The 23,406-nt window shown below is 42.8% G+C and overlaps 1 protein-coding gene across 5 annotated transcripts in view; it reads left to right on the top strand.

The window, feature by feature from the left end:
* The window catches only part of LOC106587054 (low-density lipoprotein receptor-related protein 4), a 274,954-nt gene that overhangs the window by 166,195 nt on the left and 85,353 nt on the right, over window positions 1-23,406 (top strand). For all 5 annotated transcript variants that reach the window (XM_014174937.3, XM_014174938.3, XM_014174936.3 and 2 more), the window contains exons 4-6: window positions 11,452-11,565; window positions 11,808-11,924; window positions 15,692-15,820. In XM_014174937.3, the coding sequence (XP_014030412.3) occupies window positions 11,452-11,565; window positions 11,808-11,924; window positions 15,692-15,820 (360 nt within the window). The remainder of the gene's footprint in view (window positions 1-11,451; window positions 11,566-11,807; window positions 11,925-15,691; window positions 15,821-23,406) is intronic.

Raw genomic sequence — 23,406 nt, 5'->3', positions numbered from 1 at the left:
ATACTCAGAAAAATAGGCTAGCAATACTGGTCTGCGCCATCTTGGAACAATCGCATATCAAATCTAGTCTTGTATACTATTGTCAATAATCCCTTACCTTTGATTATCTTCCTAGGAAAGCACTTCCAGGATTCCCAGGTCCACAACAAATGTATTTTAGTTCGAAAAAGTTAATCCTTTACGTCCCAATAGCTTGTTCTTGTTAGCGCGTTCTGAAGGCTGTTCCAAAACTTCCGTCGGCTGCGGGACTACTCTTTCAATAAAATGCATTTTTTTTAAATTTAGGTTCGTTCAAACATGTCAAACGTTGTATAACCTGTTAGGGCTAGGGGGCAGCATTTGCACGTCTGGATAAAAAAATGTACCCGATTTAATCTGGTTACTAATCCTACCCAGTAACTAGAATATGCATATACTTATTATATATGGATAGAAAACACTCTAAAGTTTCTAAAACTGGTTGAATGGTGTCTGTGAGTATAACAGAACTCATTTGGCAGGCAAAACCCTGAGACATTTTCTGACAGGAAGTGGATACCTGATGTGTTGTATTACCTTTAAACCTATCCCATTGAAAAACACAGGGGCTGAGGAATATTTTGGCACTTCCTTTTGCTTCCACTAGATGTCACCAGCCTTTACAAAGTGTTTTGAGTCTTCTGGAGGGAGATCTGACCGAACAAGAGCCATGGAACGATGATGTCCCATTAGACACCTGGCGCGCGAGTTCATGTTGGGTACCCTCGTTCCAATACGTTATAAAATAGTATGCATTCGTCCACCTTGAATATTATTCATGTTCTGGTTAAAAAAGGCCCTAATGATTTATGCTATACAACGTTTGACATGTTTGAACGAACGTAAATATATTTTTTCCCCTCGTTCATGACGAGAAGTCCGGCTGGCTTAGATCATGTGCTAACAAGACGGAGATTTTTGGACATAAATGATGAGCTTTTTTGAACAAAACTACATTCGTTATGGACCTGTGATACCTGGAAGTGACATCTGATGAAGAGAATCAAAGGTAATGGATTATTTACATAGTATTTTCGATTTTAGATCTCCCCAACATGACGTCTAGTCTGTATCGCAACGCGTATTTTTCTGGGCGCAGTGCTCAGATTATTGCAAAGTGTGATTTCCCAGTAAGGTTATTTTTAAATCTGGCAAGTTGATTGCGTTCAAGAGATGTAAATCTATAATTCTTTAAATGACAATATAATATTTTACCAATGTTTTCTAATTTTAATTATTTAATTTGTGACGCTGACTTGACTGCCGGTTATTGGAGGGAAACGATTTCCTCAACATCAATGCCATAGTAAAACGCTGTTTTTGGATATAAATATGAACTTGATAGAACTAAAAATGCATGCATTGTCTAACATAATGTCCTAGGAGTGTCATCTGATGGAGATTGTAAAAGGTTAGTGCATCATTTTAGCTGGTTTTATGGTTTTGGTGACCCTGTCTTTGACTTGACAAAACATTACACACAACTCTTGTAAATGTACTGTCCTAACATACTCTAAATTTATGCTTTCGCCGTAAAACCTTTTTGAAATCGTAAAACGTGGTTAGATTAAGGAGATGTTTATCTTTCAAAGGGTGTAAAATAGTTGTATGTTTGAAAAATTTGAATTTTGACATTTATTTGGATTCAAATTTGCCGCTCTTGAAATGCACCTCGTGTTGATGGAGTGCACCACGGGTGGCACGCTAGCGTCCCACCTAGCCCATAGAGGATAACATAAATCTTTAGGGCCTTTTTCAACCAGAGCTCCAATAAGATTCAAGGGGGACGATTGCATTGTGTTTCAAAACGTTTCGAAAGGGGAGGGTAGCCAGGGGCGCCAGCGTCATAATGGTGATGGCCCTCTCCGTGTGACCACGTTCCACTGCGTCTCATTCATTCAGTTTTCACAGTAGAAGGCTCAAATCACTACGTAAAGACTGGGGACATCTAGTGGAAGCAATAGGAAGTGCTCAATGAACCATTGCTCACTGTGTGATTAATAGGCAACGTGATGAAGTTGAGTTCGCAATTCAGAATTCCACTTCCTGTTTCGATCTGTCTCGGGGTTTTGACTGCCATATGAGTTCTGGTATACTCACAGACACCATTCAAAATTTTTTAGAAACTTTAGGGTATTTTCTATCCACAAGTATTAATTATATGCATATCCTAAGTTCTGAGTTTGAGTAGGAGGCCGTTTAAAATGGGCACAAATATTTTTCAAAAATCGCTGTAGCGCCCCCTATCCTAGGCGAACGACAAGAGGTTAACTAGTGATTATGTTAAGATTGATTGTTTTTATAAGTTTAATGCAAGCTAGCAACTTACCTTGGCTCCTTGCTGCACTCGCGTAACAGGTAGTCAGCCTGCCACACAGTCTCCTCGTGGAGTGCAATGTAATCGGCGTCCAAAAATGCCGATTACCGATTGTTATGAAAACTTGTAATTCAACTGTGGAAAGAAAAAAGTATTTAATAAGATTATTTCTTTCATTCAGATCTAGAATGTGATGTTTAAGTGTTCCCTTTATTTTTTTTGCAGTGTGTGTGTGTGTATATATATATATATATATATATATATATATATATATATATATATATATATATATATATATATATATACATATATACACGCACTCCCATTAGGGAGGTCACTGCTCCCATGGCAACCACACCTGACTCTGAGGATGACCTTTTACCTTACCGTTCACACGCTTCCTCCTGTTGCCTGGGGGAACACTTTGTGTGTGTGTGTATGCATGTGTGTGCACGTGCCGGGGAAAGAAACTGGAAAAAGCTTCAGGCAGCAGTAGATACAGTGAGGGGAAAAAAGTATTTGATCCCCTGCTGATTTTGTACGTTTGCCCACTGACAAAGAAAAGATCAGTCTATAATTTTAATGGTAGGTTTATTTGAACAGTGAGAGACAGAATAAGAGACAGAGAGACAGAATAACAACAAAAATATCCAGAAAAATGCATGTCAAAAATGTTATAAAATGATTTGCATTTTAATGACAGAAATAAGTATTTGACCCCTCTGCAAAACATGACTTAGTACTTGGTGGCAAAACCCTTGTTGGCAATCACATAACAGGAGGGATTTTGTCCCACTCCTCTTTGCAGATCTTCTCCAAGTCATTAAGGTTTCCAGGCTGACGTTTGGCAACTCGAACCTTCAGCTCCCTCCACAGATTTTCTATGGGATTAAGGTCTGGAGACTGGCTAGGCCACTCCAGGACCTTAATGTGCTTCTTCTTGAGCCACTCCTTTGTTGCCTTGGCCGTGTGTTTTGGGTGATTGTCATGGTGGAATACCGATCCACGACCCATTTTCAATGCCCTGGCTGAGGGAAGGAGGTTCTCACCCAAGATTTGACGGTACATGGCCCCGTCCATCGTCCCTTTGATGCGGTGAAGTTGTCCTGTCCCCTTAGCAGAAAAACACCCCCAAAGCATAATGTTTCCACCTCCATGTTTGACGGTGGGGATGGTGTTCTTGGGGTCATAGGCAGCATTCCTCCTCCTCCAAACACGGCGAGTTGAGTTGATGCCAAAGAGCTCCATTTTGGTCTCATCTGACGACAACACTTTCACCCAGTTGTCCTCTGAATCATTCAGATGTTCATTGGCAAACTTCAGACGGGCATGTATATGTGCTCTCTTGAGCAGGGGGACCTTGCGGGCGCTGCAGGATTACTGTCCTTCACGGCGTAGTGTGTTACCAATTGTTTTCTTGGTGACTATGGTCCCAGCTGCCTTGAGATCATTGACAAGATCCTCCCGTGTAGTTCTGGGCTGATTCCTCACCGTTCCCATGATCATTGCAACTCCACGAGGTGAGGTCTTGCATGGAGCCCCAGGCCGAGGGAGATTGACAGTTCTTTTGTGTTGCTTCCATTTGCGAATAATCGCAACTGTTGCCACCTTCTCACCAAGCTGCTTGGCAATGGTCTTGTAGCCCAATCCAGCCTTGTGTAGATCTACAATCTTGTCCCTGACATCCTTGGAGAGCTCCTTGGTCTTTACCATGGTGGAGAGTTTGGAATTGTATTGATTGCTTCTGTGGACAGGTGTCTTTTATACAGGTAACAAGCTGAGATTAGAAGCACTCCCTTTAAGAGTGTGCTCCTAATCTCAGCTCGTTACCTGTATAAAAGACACCTGGGAGCCAGAAATCTTTCTGATTGAGAGGGAGTCAAATACTTATTTCCGTCATTAAAATGCAAATCAATTTATAACATTATTGACATGCGTTTTTCTGGATTTTTTGTTGTTATTCTGTCTCTCACTGTTCAAATAAACCTACCATTAAATTATAGACTGATCATTTCTTTGTCAGTGGGCAAATGTACAAAATCAGCATCGAGAGAGTGGGAGGGTGTGAGTGAGGAGTGTGTGTATTTATACACTCATATTTATATCGCCATATACTTACACACGTCAGGAATTGGTGCATATTTATACTTACATGTACTTATATGCTTCATCCCAAATGGCACCCTATTCCCTATATAGTGCACTACTTTTGAGCAGAGCCCTATGGAATAGGGTGCCATTTGGGAAGCAGATACACACAGGGCACTGATGTTTCCCTATCCACTCCAGCTGTCAGTGTCAGAGTTGTCTCTGGGTTGAGATGTAGTTAGTGGTCAGACTAAATGAAGACTTTGTCCAACTTCTTTTAACTAGAGTGACTCACTGGGTTGAAAATGTCCCATATAATCCATGTAGAGGCTGAGTATTTCCATTGGCCTGATCATACTGCTGTATACCCTGTTACCAGTGTAGTGAGTGGAAATGTATGCCGGGAAATTATTTTCAACTTTACTATGGCTCTTGAGGGAGCCTTCAAAATAATGTTCTGGATTAATTAAAATATTTTTAAATGCTTAAAGGGATTTATAAGTTTGCGCGTGCACACACACATTCACAACTGTCTATTACAATAATGTGTCACAATAAGTACCCTTTGGTTGAGAGAGATTTCAGTCCACACACCTCTGCACCCATTAAGTCATTATCAGAGATCACCACATAGATCGGAATGAGGAACTTGGTACGATTAGTTTCCAACTCCATGGATTGAGTTTCTGGAGATGGAATTGACCCAAGCTAACCCTGCCAGCTTGTATCTCAGTTCATCCTTTTTTTTCTAAATGACTCATTAGATGGAGGTAAGCTCTCTCTTTCTCAGATTCTCTCATTCCCTCATTTTTTCCCAGATAACTCTGTATGGAGTTGGGCTTTCTTTCTCTCTGATTCTCTTTCTCTGATTTTCTCTCTCGCTCTCTCGCTCGCTCCGATTCTCTCATTCCCTGCATCCCTCTCTCCTGTCTGACCCATATTTCAGGAGCCAGACGTAGAATCCCATCCTGATGGGGGGTCCGTCTGCCGTGAGCCAGCCATTAATTTTTCATCTTCGTGCCCCCGCCCTGTAAATTTCCCCCTCCGTCGCTCCTCGGCCTACTTATTATTTCAGGCCTTTTTTCTCTCTCTTTCTGTCCTCCTCCCTAGTTTCTTTCCCCCCACTGTTGTTGTTTTATTCCATTATTTAAAGAGAGAAGGGGAAGAGAAAGGAGAAAGACGAGGGAGAATCCGTCATGCTCCACTTGAGCTTAGCGACTTGTCAAAGTTTCAGACAACAAAACTGGAAAAAGAGACATGTGAAAGTGAGTGACCAAGTGAGTGTGCCGGTATGGGTGTATGTGTTCCTACGTTGATATCACATTCAGCAGAACACCCATAACTACATATCCACAGTGTTATCACACACACCCACACACACTAGACCTAGGTTAAAATATTATTCAGAGCTTCTGCTCTTTTTTATAACCTGTAGCTAGGTAGGTAGGACTGGAGTCTGATGGGATAGTTCACAACTTCTGCTCTTTTCTATGTCAACTCATGGGATGAGAGGAGGATGCAAGGCAGGCAGGGGCAAGGAGGGAAGGCAAATCCTGAAAGTGCATAGGTAATACTCAAGGAAACATAAAATGTGTTTTAAAATGAATATATTTTGTTTTATTTATTTTTTCACACACACACAAACACACCTCAATGCATAATGACCCTGGTAATGAATCACAGTGACCTTTCATCTCTAACCTCTGCCTACTCTCTGACTGATGATCTGCCTAAGGACACGTGACTTCTGAACTTTCTGGCTTAGGAATTAGAGGGAGGGAAAGAGAGAGACAGATGAGAGATTCAATTAAATTGTACTAAGTGTGCCAAGTGAGTTTTTGGAATGAGATTCAGCCATAGAGTTATAGTTTAGAGACTAATCTAGGGGCTAGCTTTGTCTTCTGCTCCCATTCCGGGTCCTTCTCCTACTCTGTTGCATCTGAACAGGAGAGGGGTGAGAGTAATCTTAAATAAAAAAACACTAATAAATCTCGTATTTTCTGTTCTGAGGACTCGGTTGGGTCATAAAGCACAGGAAACCTGTGTGTGAGAAAACAAGAGAAAGAGATGAGAGGTAGTAGATTTTGGTAACGTTCCGTCGCAATAGTCACTGAAGTAGGAAGTACAGTCTCAATGAAAAATACTCATTTTATCCTCAAACATATCTGTGGCCGTCCCTTTTTTCCTGTCTCTCTACTCCTCTGAACTGCCATCACATTTGTAAGTGGGTTTCTTTGACTGAGCCTCTGTATGCATTTTATTCGCAGTCCATGTATAAGTGAAGTAAATGTAATAATTAGTTAACCTTCTAAGGCAGCAACCTACCTCACACATACACACACACACGCACACAAACAACACACTTAAAATAATATATCACCCCCGGTCTGGGGCTATTCAGGCAGAAATCATGGTACTTCCTTCTGATACTAACCTGTTTACCTGGCCCTCCTTTAGCCAGGACTATTGTTGTAGGCCTAGGAGAGCTAGTAAGTGGAACTAATGATAACATCAGAGAAATTATTGTAAGTAAGGAGGTTTTGGGGGTTTGTTGTGCTGGATATGACAATATATTTTAGATCAGAGGTTAACCATCAGTGTGAAGGTTAACCATCAGTGTGAAGATGGCAGCGGAAGAAATGGCAGCCGTTTTACGGGCGCCTAACCAATTGTGCTATTATGTGGGTTTTTTTCACGTTATTTGTAACTTATTTTGTACATAATGTATCTGCCACCGTATCTTACGTTTAACCTCTATGGGCTAGGTGGGACCCAGCCAGAAATAATCAGACACCCATTTTTCAAGCTAGCATATAATGTCACATAAACCCAAACCACAGCTAAATGCAGCACTAACCTTTGATGATCTTCATCAGATGACAACCCTAGGACATTATGTTATACAATACATGCATGTTTTGTTCAATCAAGTTCATATTTATATCAAAAACCAGCTTTTTACATTAGCATGTGACTAGCATGTGACTAGCATTCCCACCGAACACTGCCGGTGAATTTACTAAATTACTCACGATAAACGTTCACAAAAAACATAACAATTATTTTAAGAATTATAGATACTGAACTCCTCTATGCACTCGATATGTCCGATTTTAAAATAGCTTTTCGGTGAAAGCACATTTTTCAATATTCTCAGTAGATAGCCCGGCATCACAGGGCTAGCTATTTAGACACCCAGCAAGTTTAGCACTCACCAAAGTCAGATTTACTATAAGAAAAATGTTATTACCTTTGCTGTTCTTCGTCAGAATGCACTCCCAGGACTTCTACTTCAATAACAAATGTTGGTTTGGTCCCAAATAATCCATTGTTATATCCAAATAGCGGTGTTTTGTTCGTGCGTTCAAGACACTATCCGAAAGGGTAAATAAGGGTGACAAGCATGGCGCATTTCGTGACCAAAAAATTCTAAATATTCCATTACCGTACTTCGAAGCATGTCAACCGCTGTTTAAAATCAATTTTTATGCCATTTTTCTCATAAAAAAGCGATAATATTCCGACCGGGAATCTGGGTTTAGGTAAAAAGAGGAAAGAAAATAAAGCACGGGGTCGACTCGTGCACGCGCCTAAGCCCATTGTCCTCTGATCGGCCCCTTGCCAAACGCGATAATGTGTTTCAGCCAGAGGCTGCCTCGATATCATTCAGCTTTTTCCCGGGCTCTGAGAGCCTATGGGAGCCGTAGGAAGTGTCACGTTACAGCAAAGATCCTCAGTCTTCAATAAAAAGAGCCAAGATGAACAACAACTTGTCAGACAGGCCACTTCCTGTACAGAATCTTCTCAGGTTTTTGCCTGCCATATGAGTTCTGTTATACTCACAGACACCATTCAAACAGTTTTAGAAACTTTAGGGTGTTTTCTATCCAAAGCCAATAATTATATGCATATTCTAGTTACTGGGCAGGAGTAGTAACCAGATTAAATCGGGTACGTTTTTTATCCGGCCGTGTCAATACTGCCCCCTAGCCCTAACAGGTTAAAAAAAGCTTCTGGATATCAGGTCAGCGAGCACACACCTCGGATTAGACAAAGATTTGTTCTGCAACAAGCAGGACGCACAGGATGTACTTCAGACATCCGACAAGGCCAATATCCCCATCATTGGCAGGAGAAAGAGATGCAGGTATAGAGGACACAGGGCGAGGTGCCTTGTAAGGATCCGCCGATGGCGAGTGGGAAATCTGCCTTTACCATCAATATTACTTCCAAAGATAGACGAGGTACGATCACGAATATCCATTCAACGGGACATCAAAAACTGTAATATTTTATGTTTCACCGAATCATGGCTGAATGGCGACATGGATAACATTCAGCTGGCGGGATATATACGCTGCACCGGCTAGATAGAACAGCACACTCCAGTAAGACGAGGGAGCGCGGTCTGTGTATATTTGTAAACAACAGCTGGTGCACAAAATCTAAGGAAGTCTCTAGATTTTGCTCACCTGAAGTAGAGTATGTCATGATAAGCTGTAGAGCACAATATTTGCCAAGAAAGTTTTCATCTATATTTTTCGTGGCTGTTTATTTACCACCACAGATGGATGCTGGCACTAAGACCGCACTCAGTCAGCTGTATAAGAAAATAAGCAAACAGGAAAACGCCCACCCAGAGGTGGCACTCCTAGTGGCCGGGGACTTTAATGCAGGAAAACTGAAATCAGTCTTAACTAATTTCGATCAGCATGTTAAATGTGCAACCAGAGGGAGAAAAAAACTGAAGACCACATTTACACCACACACAGAGACGCATACAAAGCTCTCCCTCGCCCCCCATTTGGCAAATTTCACCATAATTCCATCCTCCTGATTCCTGCTTTCAAGCAAAAACGAAAGTAGGAAGCACCAGTGACTCGGTCAATAAAGAAGTGGTCAGATGATGCAGATGCTAAGCTACATGACTGTTTTGCTAGCACAGACTGGAATATGTTCCGGGATTCCTCCGATGGCATTGAGGAGTACACCACATTAGTTACTGGCTTCATCTATAAGTGCATCGATGATGTCGTCCCCACAGTGACTGTACGTACACACCCCAACCAGATATCATGTATTATAGGCAACATCCACACTGAGCTAGAGTGTAGAGCTGCCGCCTTCAAGGAACAAGACTCTAACCCGAAAGCTTATAAGAAATCCTGCTACGCCCTCAGACGAACCATCAAACAGGCAAAGCGCCAATACAGGACTAAGATTGAATCGTACTACACTGGCTCCAACACACGTCGGATGTGGCAGGGCCTGCAAACTATTACAGACTACAAAGGGAAGCACAGCCACGAGTTGTCCAGTGACACGAGCCTACCAGACGAGCTAAATCACTTCTATGCTCGCTTCGAGGCAAGCAACACTGAGGCATCTATGAGAGCATCAGCTGTTCTGAACGACTGTGTGATCACGCTCTCCATTGCTGACGTGAGTAAGACCTTTAAACAGGTCAACATTCACAAGGCCGCTGGGCCAGACGGATTACCAGGATGGTTGCTCCGGGCATGTGCTGACTAACTAGCAAGTGTCTTCACTGACATTTTCAACATGTCCCTGATTGAGTCTGTAATACCAACATCTTTCAAGCAGACCACCATAGTCCCTGTGCCCAAGAACACGAAGGCAACCTGCCTAAATGACTACAGACCTGTAGCATTCACATCCATAGCCATGAAGTGCTTTGAAAGGCTGGTCATGGCTCACATTAATACCATTATCCCAGAAACCCTAGACCCACTCTAATTTGCATACCGCTCAACATAGATTGCACTCCACACTGCCCTTTCCCACCTGGACCAAAGGAACACCTACGTGAGAATGCTATTCATTGACTACAGCTCAGCGTTCAACACCATAGTTCCCTCAAAGCTCATCACTAAGCTAGGGACCCTGGGCCTAAACACCTCCCTCTGCAACTGGATCCTGGACTTCCTGACGGGCCGCCCCCAGGTGGTAAGGGTAGGCAACAACAGATCTGCCACGCTGATCCTCAACATGGGAGCCCCTCAGGGATGCGTGATCAGTCCCCTCCTGTGCTCCTGTTCACCCACGACTGCATGGCCAGGCACAACTCCAACACCATCATTAAGTTTGCTGGTGACACAACAGTGGTAGGCCTGATTACTGACAACGATGAGACAGCCTATAGGGAGGAGATCAAAGACCTGGCCGAGTGGTGCCAGAATAACAACCTATCCCTCAACGTAATCAAGACAAAGGAGATTATTGTGGAGTACAGGAAAAGGAGGACTGAGCACACCCCCATTCTTATTGATGGGGCTGTAGTGGAGCAGGTTGAGAACGTCAAGTTCCTTTGTGTCCATATTACCAACAAACTAACACGGTCCAAACACACCAAGACAGTCGTGAAGAGGGCACGACAACGCCTATTCCCCCTCAGGAAACTAAAAATATTTGGAATGGGTCCTCAGATCCTCAAAAGGTTCTACAGCAGCAACATCGAGAGCATCCTGACTGGTTGCATCACTGCCTGGTACAGCAACTGCTCAGCCTCCAACCGCAAGGCCCAGTACATCACTGGGGCTAAGCTGCCTGCCATCCAGGACCTCAATACCAGGCGGTGTAAGAGGAAGGCCCTAAAAATGGTCAAAGACTCCAGCCACCCCAGTCATAGACCGGAGCGCAAAGTCTAGGACTAAAAGGCTTCTCAACAGCTTTTACCCCCAAGCCATAAGACTATGCATGGTTGGTTAAGGGCTTGTAAGTAAGCATTTCACTGTAAGGGGAATACCTGGTGTATTCGGCGCACGTGACAAATACACTTTTATTTGATGGGAGGTTGTCCACTGGAGGTTAATAGACAGCTACTTTTCTCTGTATGAATGTAAGAGAAATGTTACTAAGCTGTTTTGTGTGAGCATGCGGTGCTTGCACACGTTGCGGTGCATGCGTGCGCCCATATCATGTTCTTACATCATACAAGTGGTGTATAGGATGTTGTTAGTGTGATTTGTCCTTTGATTGACATCCCATCTCTCTCTCTTTGTCAATAGCTCCTAGAGAGTGTGAAGAGGATGAGTTCCATTGTCAGAATGGCTACTGCATCCGCAGCCTGTGGCACTGTGATGGGGACAATGACTGTGGGGATAACAGTGACGAGCTGTGTGGTGAGCTACAAACACACACATGCACACCATACATTCCCTCCTACAGTATACACATACATTCAGGAAGTTATTGTCTTTGTCACAGCTCAAACCATTGACTTTAATAACTCAATATCTCTTTCCCCCTCTCTTACTTTCTCCCCTCTTTCTCCCCTCTATCTCACTCACTCACTCACTCACTCACTCACTCACTCACTCACTCACTCACTCACTCACTCACTCACTCACTCACTCTCACACAGACATGCGTAAGTGTTCCGATAAGGAGTTTCGCTGTACAGATGGGAGCTGCATTGCTGAACACTGGTACTGTGATGGAGACACTGACTGCAAGGACGGATCAGACGAGGAAAACTGCCGTGAGTTGCCCTGTGTGTGTGTGCTTATATTTGTCCTGTTTCACACATGTACAAGAGATGGAGACCCGGACACTATCTAAAAAGGAATAAATCCAAAACTGAGGAATTAATCCAAAACTAAAGCTTAAACACAAAATAAATATGTTTATTAAAACATCCTGATGCCCAAAAAATCATCAGTGCATAAATGAAAGGTGAAAACAAAACACAAACGTTTCAGTGTAAATTGTCGGCACACATGGCCTGAGGCCAAAACGTTTGTTTTTGTTTTCAATTTTCATTTATGCACTTTCTTGTATTATGATTTTTTTGGCCACCATGATGTTTTAGTAATTGCATTCAAGCCTCAGTTTTTAATTTATTCCTTTTTTCTACAGTGTGTGGGTCTCCATCTCTTCCAGTATTCTTATTTTGACTCCTACACACCTGGAACAGACACTATTCAGTATTAAGGACCATCAGACTCGTATTATTTATACGCATGTTGTGAAATGGAAATGTTTAGTTTTTTTGCATATCCCAACTCCCCCTGAGACACGTACTGTACGTGTGTGTCTTAACTCTCTCTCTCTCTCTCTTCTCTCTCTCTCTGTTCTCTCTCTCTGGCGAGGGGGATTTCAATAGTATAGATAAAGGATTGGCAGCAGGATTTCAAAGGGCCTCACACAGGTGTACAGTCGTGGCCAAAAGTTTTGAGAATGACACAAATATTAATTTCCACAAAGTTTGCCGCTTCAGTGTCTTTAGATATTTTTGTCAGACGTTACGATGGAATACTGAAGTATAATTACAAGCATTTCATAAGTGTCAAAGGCTTTTATTGACAATTACATGAAGTTGATGCAAAGAGTCAATATTTGCAGTGTTGACCCTTCTTTTTCAAGACCTCTGCAATCCGTCCTGGCATGCTGTCAATTAACTTCTGGGCCACATCCTGACTGATGGCAGCCCATTCTTGCATAATCAATGCTTGGAGTTTGTCAGAATTTGTGGGTTTTTGTTTGTCCACCAGCCTCTTGAGGATTGACCACAAGTTCTCAATGGGATTAAGGTCTGGGGAGTTTCCTCTCGTAGGATGTGTTGGTACTGTCATGACGTTGGCCTCTTTGAGTACAGGGAGGACAGTTGACCCCCTCCCCCTTGCACCATCCCCCAACCTACCTCCCCCCACCCAGGCCCTGTGTGAAGGGGTTGTAAAATTCCAGAGGAGAATCTCTTGCCACATGGCCCATAGAGAGACACAGGAAATTCTTCCAACTTACAGAATTGGGGAACCGAACGACATTTATGTTCTGGAGAAGTTATGGAAGATTGGTGAAGAATCCAGCTATGAACTGGTCCGCTTGGTACAATTTTGTGATACTCAGAAGAGACAATATAGCCATATTACCATAAAACTGTTTATATAATAGCCTCAGCTATCCAAATGGTTGTATAGAATGTATTAATAAGGATAAAGCTATTTTGTAATACATTGAGATGCTGTGTACTGATGTTAATGTGATAGAATGTATTTATGTTCAAAGATTAAATCAGTCATCGGCACGCCCCCAGGGACACAGACAGGACCAGGCATCATGTGACAAGCCTGTTCTATGGTCACTATAAAACCCCACCCTGATTTACTTTCTTCAGACCAGGCCTCCACTCCATTACGAGTTGGCCAATAGGTTTGACCATCCAATTCCTCTACTGAAAGTGAACTACACCACGTGGTTAACTTTTAGGCTATTGATACCGACAGAATAAGAACAAGTCTTTGATATAATTTCTAGCTGCAGACTATTAATTAATATCATTGAACGCGAAGACCGACGAAACATCCATTCTATGACGACATTAATGAATGTCGCTTTGAAAGAGCCATTCTAACCGAGAGAGAGAGAGAGAGAACTCTCCAACAGAACGACTCTCCAACAAGGATCCCGACACACACTGAGCGTAAATATATATTGATTGCAATTGTTCCCGAATGAGTGAGCGTTCATGTGCAAAGGTTTAGCATATCAATTGTTAATATTAATGAACTCTGTGTGCCTCCTCAGCTGACCTTTTATGACCCATTGTTTAACAAGACACCAGCCATGCCTGTTTAGCCCACTAGGGCACATTACTCTACCAATTCTTTGTGACGATAATTACTGTTTGTATGCTTTCTGTGAATTACTTAGTTTAGTAAATAAATTATTTTAAGACAATTGATGTATGGATGACTCTTAGTAAAGGCTGGGTTCGTGCAGATACAACAATTTACGACGTTTGGAATGAGACTGGACGCGAGGTAAAATACACCATTTAAACCAGAAGATAATCGGCCTATACTATAATATAATATATAATGTTATAATATAGGAAAGTTATATTAGGAAAATTATAACTTTGTAATCTGAATATTTTCCTTGGTGCCCCGATCTCCTACGTAATTACAATTAAACGATTAATCATTTTAATCGCGTGATAATAATTACAGGGAGTTAATTGATAAACATGTCTTCAGTAATGGTACCCCAAAGACACGACAGTAACATTCTTTATTCATGGCTGTGTTCTTAGGCAAAATTGTGAGTGAGCCCACTCCCTTGGCTGAGAAGCAAACCCACACATGAATGGTCTCAGGATGCTTTACTGTTGGCATGACACAGGACTGATGGTAGCGCTCACCTTGTCTTCTCCGGACAAGCTTTTTTCCGGATGCCCCAAACAATCGGAAAGGGGATTCATCAGAGAAAATGATTTTACCCCAGTCCTCAGCAGTCCAATCCCTGTACCTTTTGTAGAATATCAGTCTGTCCCCGAATGTTTTTCCTGGAGAGAAGTGGCTTCTTTGCTGCCCTTCTTGACACCAGGCCATCCTCCAAAAGTCTTCGCCTCACTGTGTGTGCAGATGCACTCACACCTGCCTGCTGCCATTCCTGAGCAAGCTCTGTAGTGGTGGTGCCCCGATCCCGTAGTTGAATCAACTTTAGGAGACGGTCCTGGCGCTTGCTGGACTTTCTTGGGCACCCTGAAGCTAACTTCACAACAATTGAACCGCTCTCCATGAAGTTCTTGATGAGCCGATAAATGGTTGATTTAGGTGCAATCTTACTGGCAGCAAAATCCTTGCCTGTGAAGCCCTTTTTGTGCAAAGCAATGATGACGGCATGTGTTTCCTTGCAGTTAACCATGGTTGACAGAGGAAGTACAATGATTCCAAGCACCACCCTCCTTTTGAAGTTCCAGTCTGTTATTCGAACTCAATCAGCATGGCAGAGTGATCTCCAGCCTTGTCCTCGTCAACACTCACACCTGTGTTAACGAGAGAATCACTGACAGCTGGTCCTTTTGTGGCAGGGCTGAAATGCAGTGGAAATGTTTATTAGGGGTTAATTTGCATGGCAAAGAGAGACTTTGCAATTAATTGCAATTCATCTGATCACTCTTCATAACATTCCGGAGTATATGCAAATTCCCATCATACAAACTGAGGCAGCACACTTTGTGAAAATTTATATTTGTGTCATTCTCAAAGCTTTTGGCCACGACTGTACACACTGAGCCTTACCTTCCATTTGTCGTCAAGGGGTGTGTCTGTCAACATTCCCAACTTCTCCAAATTATCCTCATCCCCGACCTATTTTGACTGCCCTAGTGTAAAACAAACAATGTCAGAACCACACAATGTCTTTATAGTTTATGACAGAAAAGTTTGTAGGTGAAAGAGAATGTGTGTTAAATATGTACCCCTCTCCCTCTCTCTTTTTCTCCCTTTCTCTCTCCCTCTGTAGCATCTGATGTAATGACGGCCACCTGTAGTGTTGAAGAATTCCAATGTGCGTACGGACGCTGTATTCTGGACATTTACCACTGTGACGGAGATGACGACTGTGGAGACTGGTCTGATGAGTCCGACTGCTGTAAGTACACAGACACACACATCGGATTCAGGTGGCTAATCATTGACATCTGCAGGCTCCTGATAGGGCTGGGCGGTATACCGTATTTTACGATATACCGGTATTGATGCATGGACCGGTTTAGGTTTTTACTTTACCTTCTATAACGGTATTTTAATGTTTGGTTTGTTAAATGTGATACGCCGTGTTTAACCTCTCTGGGCTAGGCGGGACGAATTCGTCCCACCTATGCAACAGCCAGTTGAATCCCGTGGCGCGATTTTCAAATACCTTAGAAATACTATTACTTCAATTTCTCAAAAATATGACTATTTTACAGCATTTTAAAGACAAGACTCTCATTAATCTAACCACACTGTCCGATTTCAAAAAGGCTTTAAAACGAAAGAAAAACATTAGATTATGTCAGCAGAGTACCCAGCCAGAAATAATCAGACACCCATTTTTCAAGCTAGCATATAATGTCACAAAAACCCAAACCACAGCTAAATGCAGCACTAACCTTTGATGATCTTCATTAGATGACAACCCTAGGACATTATGTTATACAATACATGCATGTTTTGTTCAATCAAGTTCATATTTATATCAAAAACCAGCTTTTTACATTAGCATGTGACGTTCAGAGCTAGCATACCCCCCGCAAACTTCCGGGGAATTTACTAACAATTTACTAAATTACTCACGATAAACGTTCACAAAAAACATAACAATTATTTTAAGAATTATAGATACAGAACTCCTCCATGCACTCGATATGTCCGATTTTAAAATAGCTTTTTGGTGAAAGCACATTTTGCAATATTCTAAGTACATAGCCCAGCCATCACGGGCTAGCTATTTAGACACCCAGCAAGTTTAGCCTTCACCAAAATCAGATTTACTATTACAAAAGTTTGATTACCTTTGTTGTCTTCGTCAGAATGCACTCCCAGGACTGCTACTTCAATAACAAATGTTGGTTTGGTCCAAAATAATCCATCGTTATATCCAAATAGCGGCGTTTTGTTCGTGCGTTCCAGACACTATCCGAAATGGTAAATCAGGGTCGCGAGCATGGCGCAATTCGTGACAAAAAAAATCTAAATATTCCATTACCGTACTTCAAAGCATGTCAACCGATGTTTAAAATCCATTTTTATGCCATTTTTCTCGTAAAAAAGCGATAATATTCCGACCGGGAATCTCCTTTTAGGTAAACAGAGGAAAGAAAACAAAGCTTTCGGTCGACGCGGGCACGAGCCTGAGTCTCACAGTACTGTAACCAGCCACTACCCAAACGCGCTACTTTGTTTCAGCCAGAGCCTGCAAAGCCACGATTCAGCTTTTTCCCGGGCTCTGAGAGCCCATGTGAGCCGTAGGAAGTGTCACGTAACAGCAGAGATCCTTTGTAATGGATAGAGATAATCAAGAAGGGGAAGAAATGGTCAGACAGGGTACTTCCTGTACAGAATCTTCTCAGGTTTTGACCTGCCATTTGAGTTCTGTTATACTCACAGACACCATTCAAACAGTTTTAGAAACGTTAGGGTGTTTTCTATCCAAAGCCAATAATTATATGCATATTCTAGTTACTGGGCAGGAGTAGTAACCAGATTAAATCGGGTACGTTTTTTATCCAGCCGTGTCAATACTGCCCCCTAGCCCTAACAGGTTAACCTCCATTTTTATTGTTTACTTAGCTGCTTGAGTCATCTCTCTCCGCTCACTCTCTCTCCATATCTCTCCGCTCTCTCCAGACCTAGCCCCGCCCCCTGTCACTCAAGGAGCACATTTGTTGTTCTTCAACCACGAGACACTTGCGCTCAGGCTGCATGGTCAATGCAACATATGCAACAATGTTGATAACAACAATGCTGTTTTCACTTTGCTTCTTCATATAAATCCAGTAGCGTTCTATAATTACACTATTTGTTTGTGTTGCTTACATCTGCAAACAGCAAGTTTTGCTTTTCTTAGAAAGTTGGGTCTTGTTAGCCGCTAATCGCTAGGTAGCTAGCTAATAAATGTTCTGAGTCAGAGCAAACATAATTAGTTATACAGCCTAATAATACCAGTGATGGTGTAGACTTAAATCAGCATGTTGTTTGTGCAACAGTACCATCTAAATCAAAGAGGAATACAAGAAGTATTAATATGTTAGCTACATGAAGTAGCTAAGAGAAAACAGACAATGTAGCCAAAGATTATAGGGTCCCCTAGGAAACAATTATCAACACTTTGATTCCTAAAAAAAAAACACTTTTTGTTCCTACCCTATCACAATAACTCCTCCCTGGCATTTCTATTCATTTTCATGTCAAACAACACTATTTAAAGTGCCCACTATCATATTCTAATTATAGAATTGTAATCATTATAATCTAATTCTAATCATTCTATTTCCATGATTCCAACATTTCACCCAAGTGTTTTGCTCTAAATCATAAGTCAAATCACTATTGCAACATTTGGTTCAAAATAAGGTTTTGATTGTTTGCCCATATCGTGCAGCCCTACATGGTGGAAATAATCATTTCCAGAGTGGAAATTATCTCAAATGAGTGCAGGAAATGCAGAAATGTATGGGTTGAAGTTGAATTGAACAGTATAAACAATCAGAATGGAGAAAGACCCATTGAAATCACTTAGAATGTATGTGTTGCCACCCTGAGTTCATGCACTACTTATAAAGCAAATTTAGAAATGTTATAATTTAAAAACATAAAATACTGTCAAATGCCATCATACAAGCATTTTTTTCTACCCAGAATGCCAAGCGCCCTATTTCTCAAGTGGAATGTAAACAAAGGGGTCAGTAGGTTAGGAGCAGGGAGGATTGCAGTTGGGCTACAACTTTATCATGAGGGACGGGAGTGAGAGAGTGAAGTTCAGTGTTTGAGAGGAGCCACTGACATCCTTTGTCTTTTTAAGGCTTTGTCAGGTGAAAGCAATAGTGTCAATACTTCCAGTCAAGTATACATAAAAGAAAAGAGATAAGGAAAGGATAGGATCGGCTGAGGTTGGCCTCCCGAGTGGAGCAGTGGTCTAAGGCACTGTATCGCAGTGCTAGCTGTGCCACTAGAGATCCTTGTTCGAGTCCAGGCTCTGTCGCAGCCGGCCGCGACCGAGAGACCCATGGGGCGGCATACAATTGGCCTAGCGTCGTCCGGGTTAGGGGAAGGTTTGGCCGACGGATGTTCTTGTCCCATCGCGCACTAGCGACTCCTGTGGCAAGCGGGCGCAATGCACACTGACACGGTCGCCAGGTGTACAGTGTTTCCTCCGACACATTGGTGTGGCTGGCTTCCGGGTTAAGCGGGCATTGTGTCCAGAAGCAGTGCGGCTTGGCTGGGTTGTGTTTCAGAGGACGCACGGCTCTCGACCTTCGCCTCTCCCGAGTCTGTACAGGAGTTGTGGCGATGAGACAAGACTGTAACTACCAATTGGATACCACGAAATTGGGGAGAAAAAGAGATAGACTTCTGCTACACTGCATTATGGCTCTCTGTGCGTTCCCTGACACAGATTCCTGGAATGCCCTGTCCCAACCCCTTGCTGACAGCTGTCGTGCTAGAGCCTGCTGCTCCGCGGTGTGTCTATGTTACTTGTGTGTGTGCATGTCTGCGTGCATTGGAAAACATTTCCCATCTTTTTCTTTCGAATACACGCAAGCTTGCTAGTGTTTCGATTAGCACAGGCTATCACGTTTCTCTTCATCACTCCAGAGAATATACCCTGTTAGACTACTGCTAAGACCTCAATGCTTTCACGTCCTTTCTTTTTGTTAATTTATCTCTATCTCAGTCTTTCATCGCTCTCTGTCTCTCTCACTCACTCACTCACTCACTCACTCACTCACTCACTCACTCACTCACTCACTCACTCACTCACTCTCATTTTCTCTGTCATGGTAGCCCACACAAATGCCTGTATATGGGGCTCTGTTAGCATGCATCAGACTAGGGAGTAGGAAGAGAGGAGAGAGAGCAGTGATTCTCAAAATCCTCTCTTCTTTGATGTTGTCTTCAATGGTGATGAACTTTTATTTAAGGCTTTCATCATGACTGACTGATCAGGAAGGTCATGTTAGTTGCATGTCTTCATCCCCCCTCCCACCTCTTCTTCTCCTCTATCATCCCTTTCTCCTCCCTCCTTCCTCCAGTAGAAACACAAGCATTTTGCTACACCCGCAATAACATCTGCTAAATATGTGTATGCGACCATTAAAATTTGATTTGATTTGATAATTGCCCCTTGCCTGGAGATGTTTCGAATTTTTGGGAAAGTGGAAAACGCATCAAAGAAAAAGAAACAAGGACAGAGATAAAAAGGAAAAGAAGATATTACACTACAGCTTGGAGAGGAGACATACCAGAGAGGAATAAGACTAGCCATCCTCAGACTGCATTTCTTGGCATTGACTGTATGCTGGACGCTTTGATAGAAAAACACTGGCACACTCTCAGATGGTCATGGTTTGTGTATTCAAAATGGAGAGAGATCTGGGCACACAAGCAGATCAAACGATTCTCTGTGTGTTTAGTGGTGTGTGTGTATGTATATATCTGTGTATTCGGTGCGTGTCTGTATTCTGAGAGTTGGGCACACACAAGCAGATGAAACAGTTCTCTGTGTATGTGGGTGTCAATGTGGGCGACAGGGTACCAGCTGATAAGTGGGTTTGAACATGAGAACACTGTCCATTTAATGTTTCTTTCCATTTCTCTCTCTCTCTTATATTTATATATATATATCCCTGATATATATATACAGTTGAAGTATTTATATATACACTGCTCAAAAAAATAAAGGGAACACTAAAATAACACATCCTAGATCTGAATGAATGAAATAATCTTATTAACCTGTTAGGGCTAGGGGGCAGCATTGACACGGCTGGATAAAAAACATACCCGATTTAATCTGGTTACCACTCCTACTCAGTAACTAGAATATGCATATACTTATTACATATGGATAGAAAACACCCTAAATTTTCTAAAACTGTTTGAATGGTGTCTGTGAGTATAACAGAACTCAAATGGCAGGTCAAAACCTGAGAGATTCCTTTACAGGAAGTGGCCTGTCTGACCATTTCTGGAACTTCTTTGCCATCTCTATCATTTACTAAGGATCTCTGCTCTAACGTGACACTTCCCACGTCGTCCATAGGCTCTCAGAGCCCGGGAAAAAAGAGAATGTCGTCATTCCAGCCCCAGGCTGAAACACATTATCGCCTTTCTCAAGTGGCCCATCAAGAGACACTAGCTTATGCGCGTGACCCCGACCGCCCCCGCCTTTGGGATTTTTTCCTCTGTTTGCCGAAAAGGAGATTCCCTGTCGGAATTTTATCGCTTTTCTACGAGAAAAATGACGTAAAAATTGATTTTAAACAGCGATTGACATGCTTCGACGTACGGCAATGGAATACTTTGAATTTTATTGTCAGGAATTGCGCCAAGCGCGCGACACTTCTTTACTATTTCGGATAGTGTCTGGAACGCACGAACAAAACGCCGCTATTCGGATATAACGATGGATTATTTTGGACCAAACCAACATTTGTTATTGAAGTAGACGTCCTGGGTGTGCATTCTGACGAAGACAACAAAAGGTAATGACATTTTTATAATAGTAAATATGATTATGGTGAGTGCTAAACTTGCCGGGTGTCTAAATAGCGAGCCCGTGATGCCTGGGCTATGTACTTAGAATATTGCAAAATGTGCTTTCACCAAAAAGCTATTTTAAAATCGGACATATCGAGTGCATAGAGGAGGTCTGTATCTATAATTCTTAAAATAATTGTTATGCTTTTTGTGAACGTTTATCGTGAGTAATTTAGTAAAATGTTAGCGAATTCCCCGTAAGTTTGCGGGGGGTATGCTAGTTCTGAACGTCACATGCTAATGTAAAAAGCTGGTTTTTGATATAAATATGAACTTGATTGAACAAAACATGCATGTATTGTATAACATAATGTCCTAGGGTTGTCATCTGATGAAGATCATCAAAGGTGAGTGCTGCATTTAGCTGTCTTCTGGGTTTTGGTGACATTATATGCTGGCTTGAAAAATGGGTGTCTGATTATTTCTGGCTTGGTACTCTGCTGACATAATCTAATGTTTTGCTTTCGTTGTAAAGCCTTTTTGAAATCGGACAGTGTGGTTAGATTAACGAGAGTCTTATCTTTAAATGGCTGTAAAATAGTCATATGTTTGAGAAATTGAAGTAATATGATTTTGAAGATTTTGAAAATCGCGCCACAGGATGGCAGTGGCTGTTACGTAGGTGGGACGAATTCGTCCCGCCGGTCCCATAGAGGTTAAATACTTTTTTCTTTACATAGTTGAATGTGATGACAACAAAATCACACAAAAATAATCAATAGAAATCCAATTTATCAACCCATGGAGGTCTGGATTTGGAGTCACACTCAAAATTAAAGTGGAAAACCACACTACAGGCTGATCCAACTTTGATGTAATGTCCTTAAAACAAGTCAAAATGAGGCTCAGTAGTGTGTGTGGCCTCCACGTGCCTGTATGACCTCCCTACAACGCCTGGGCATGCTCCTGATGAGGTGGCGGATGGTCTCCTGAGGGATCTCCTCCCAGACCTGGACTAAAGCATCCGCCAACTCCTGGACAGTCTGTGGTGCAACGTGGCGTTGGTGGATGGAGCGAGACATGATGTCCCAGATGTGCTCAATTGGATTCAGGTCTGAGGAACGGGCGGGCCAGTCCATGGCATCAATGCCTTCCTCTTGCAGGAACTGCTGACACACTCCAGCCACATGAGGTCTAGCATTGTCTTGCATTAGGAGGAACCCAGGGCCAACTGCACCAGCATATGGTCTCACAAGGGGTCTGAGGATCTCATCTCGGTACCTAATGGCAGTCAGGCTACCTCTGGCGAGCACATGGAGGGCTGTGCGGCGCCCCAAAGAAATGCCACCCCACACCATGACTGACCCACCGCCAAACCGGTCATGCTGGAGGATGTTGCAGGCAGCAGAACATTCTCCACAGCGTCTCCAGACTCTGTCACGTCTGTCACATGTGCTCAGTGTGAACCTGCTTTCATCTGTGAAGAGCACAGGGCGCCAGTGGCGAATTTGCCAATCTTGGTGTTCTCTGGCAAATTCCAAACATCCTGCACGGTGTTGGGCTGTAAGCACAACCCCCACCTGTGGACGTCGGGCCCTCATACCACCCTCATGGAGTCAGTTTCTGACCGTTTGAGCAGACACATGCACATTTGTGGCCTGCTGGAGGTCATTTTGCAGGGCTCTGGCAGTGCTCCTCCTGCTCCTCCTTGCACAAAGGCGGAGGTAGCGGTCCTGCTGCTGGGTTGTTGCCCTCCTACGGCCTCCTCCACGTGTCCTGATGTACTGGCCTGTCTCCTGGTAGTGCCTCCATGCTCTGGACACTACGCTGACAGACACAGCAAACCTTCTTGCCACAGCTCGCATTGATGTGCCATCCTGGATGAGCTGCACTACCTGAGCCACTTGTGTGGGTTGTAGACTCCATCTCATGCTACCACTAGAGTGAAAGCACCGCCAGCATTCAAAAGTGACCAAAACATCAGCCAGGAAGCAT

Source organism: Salmo salar, chromosome 26 (assembly GCF_965601325.2).
Source record: "Salmo salar chromosome 26, fSalSal1, whole genome shotgun sequence".
Taxonomy (NCBI): domain Eukaryota; kingdom Metazoa; phylum Chordata; class Actinopteri; order Salmoniformes; family Salmonidae; genus Salmo; species Salmo salar.
This window is presented reverse-complemented; position numbering and strand designations above follow the sequence as displayed.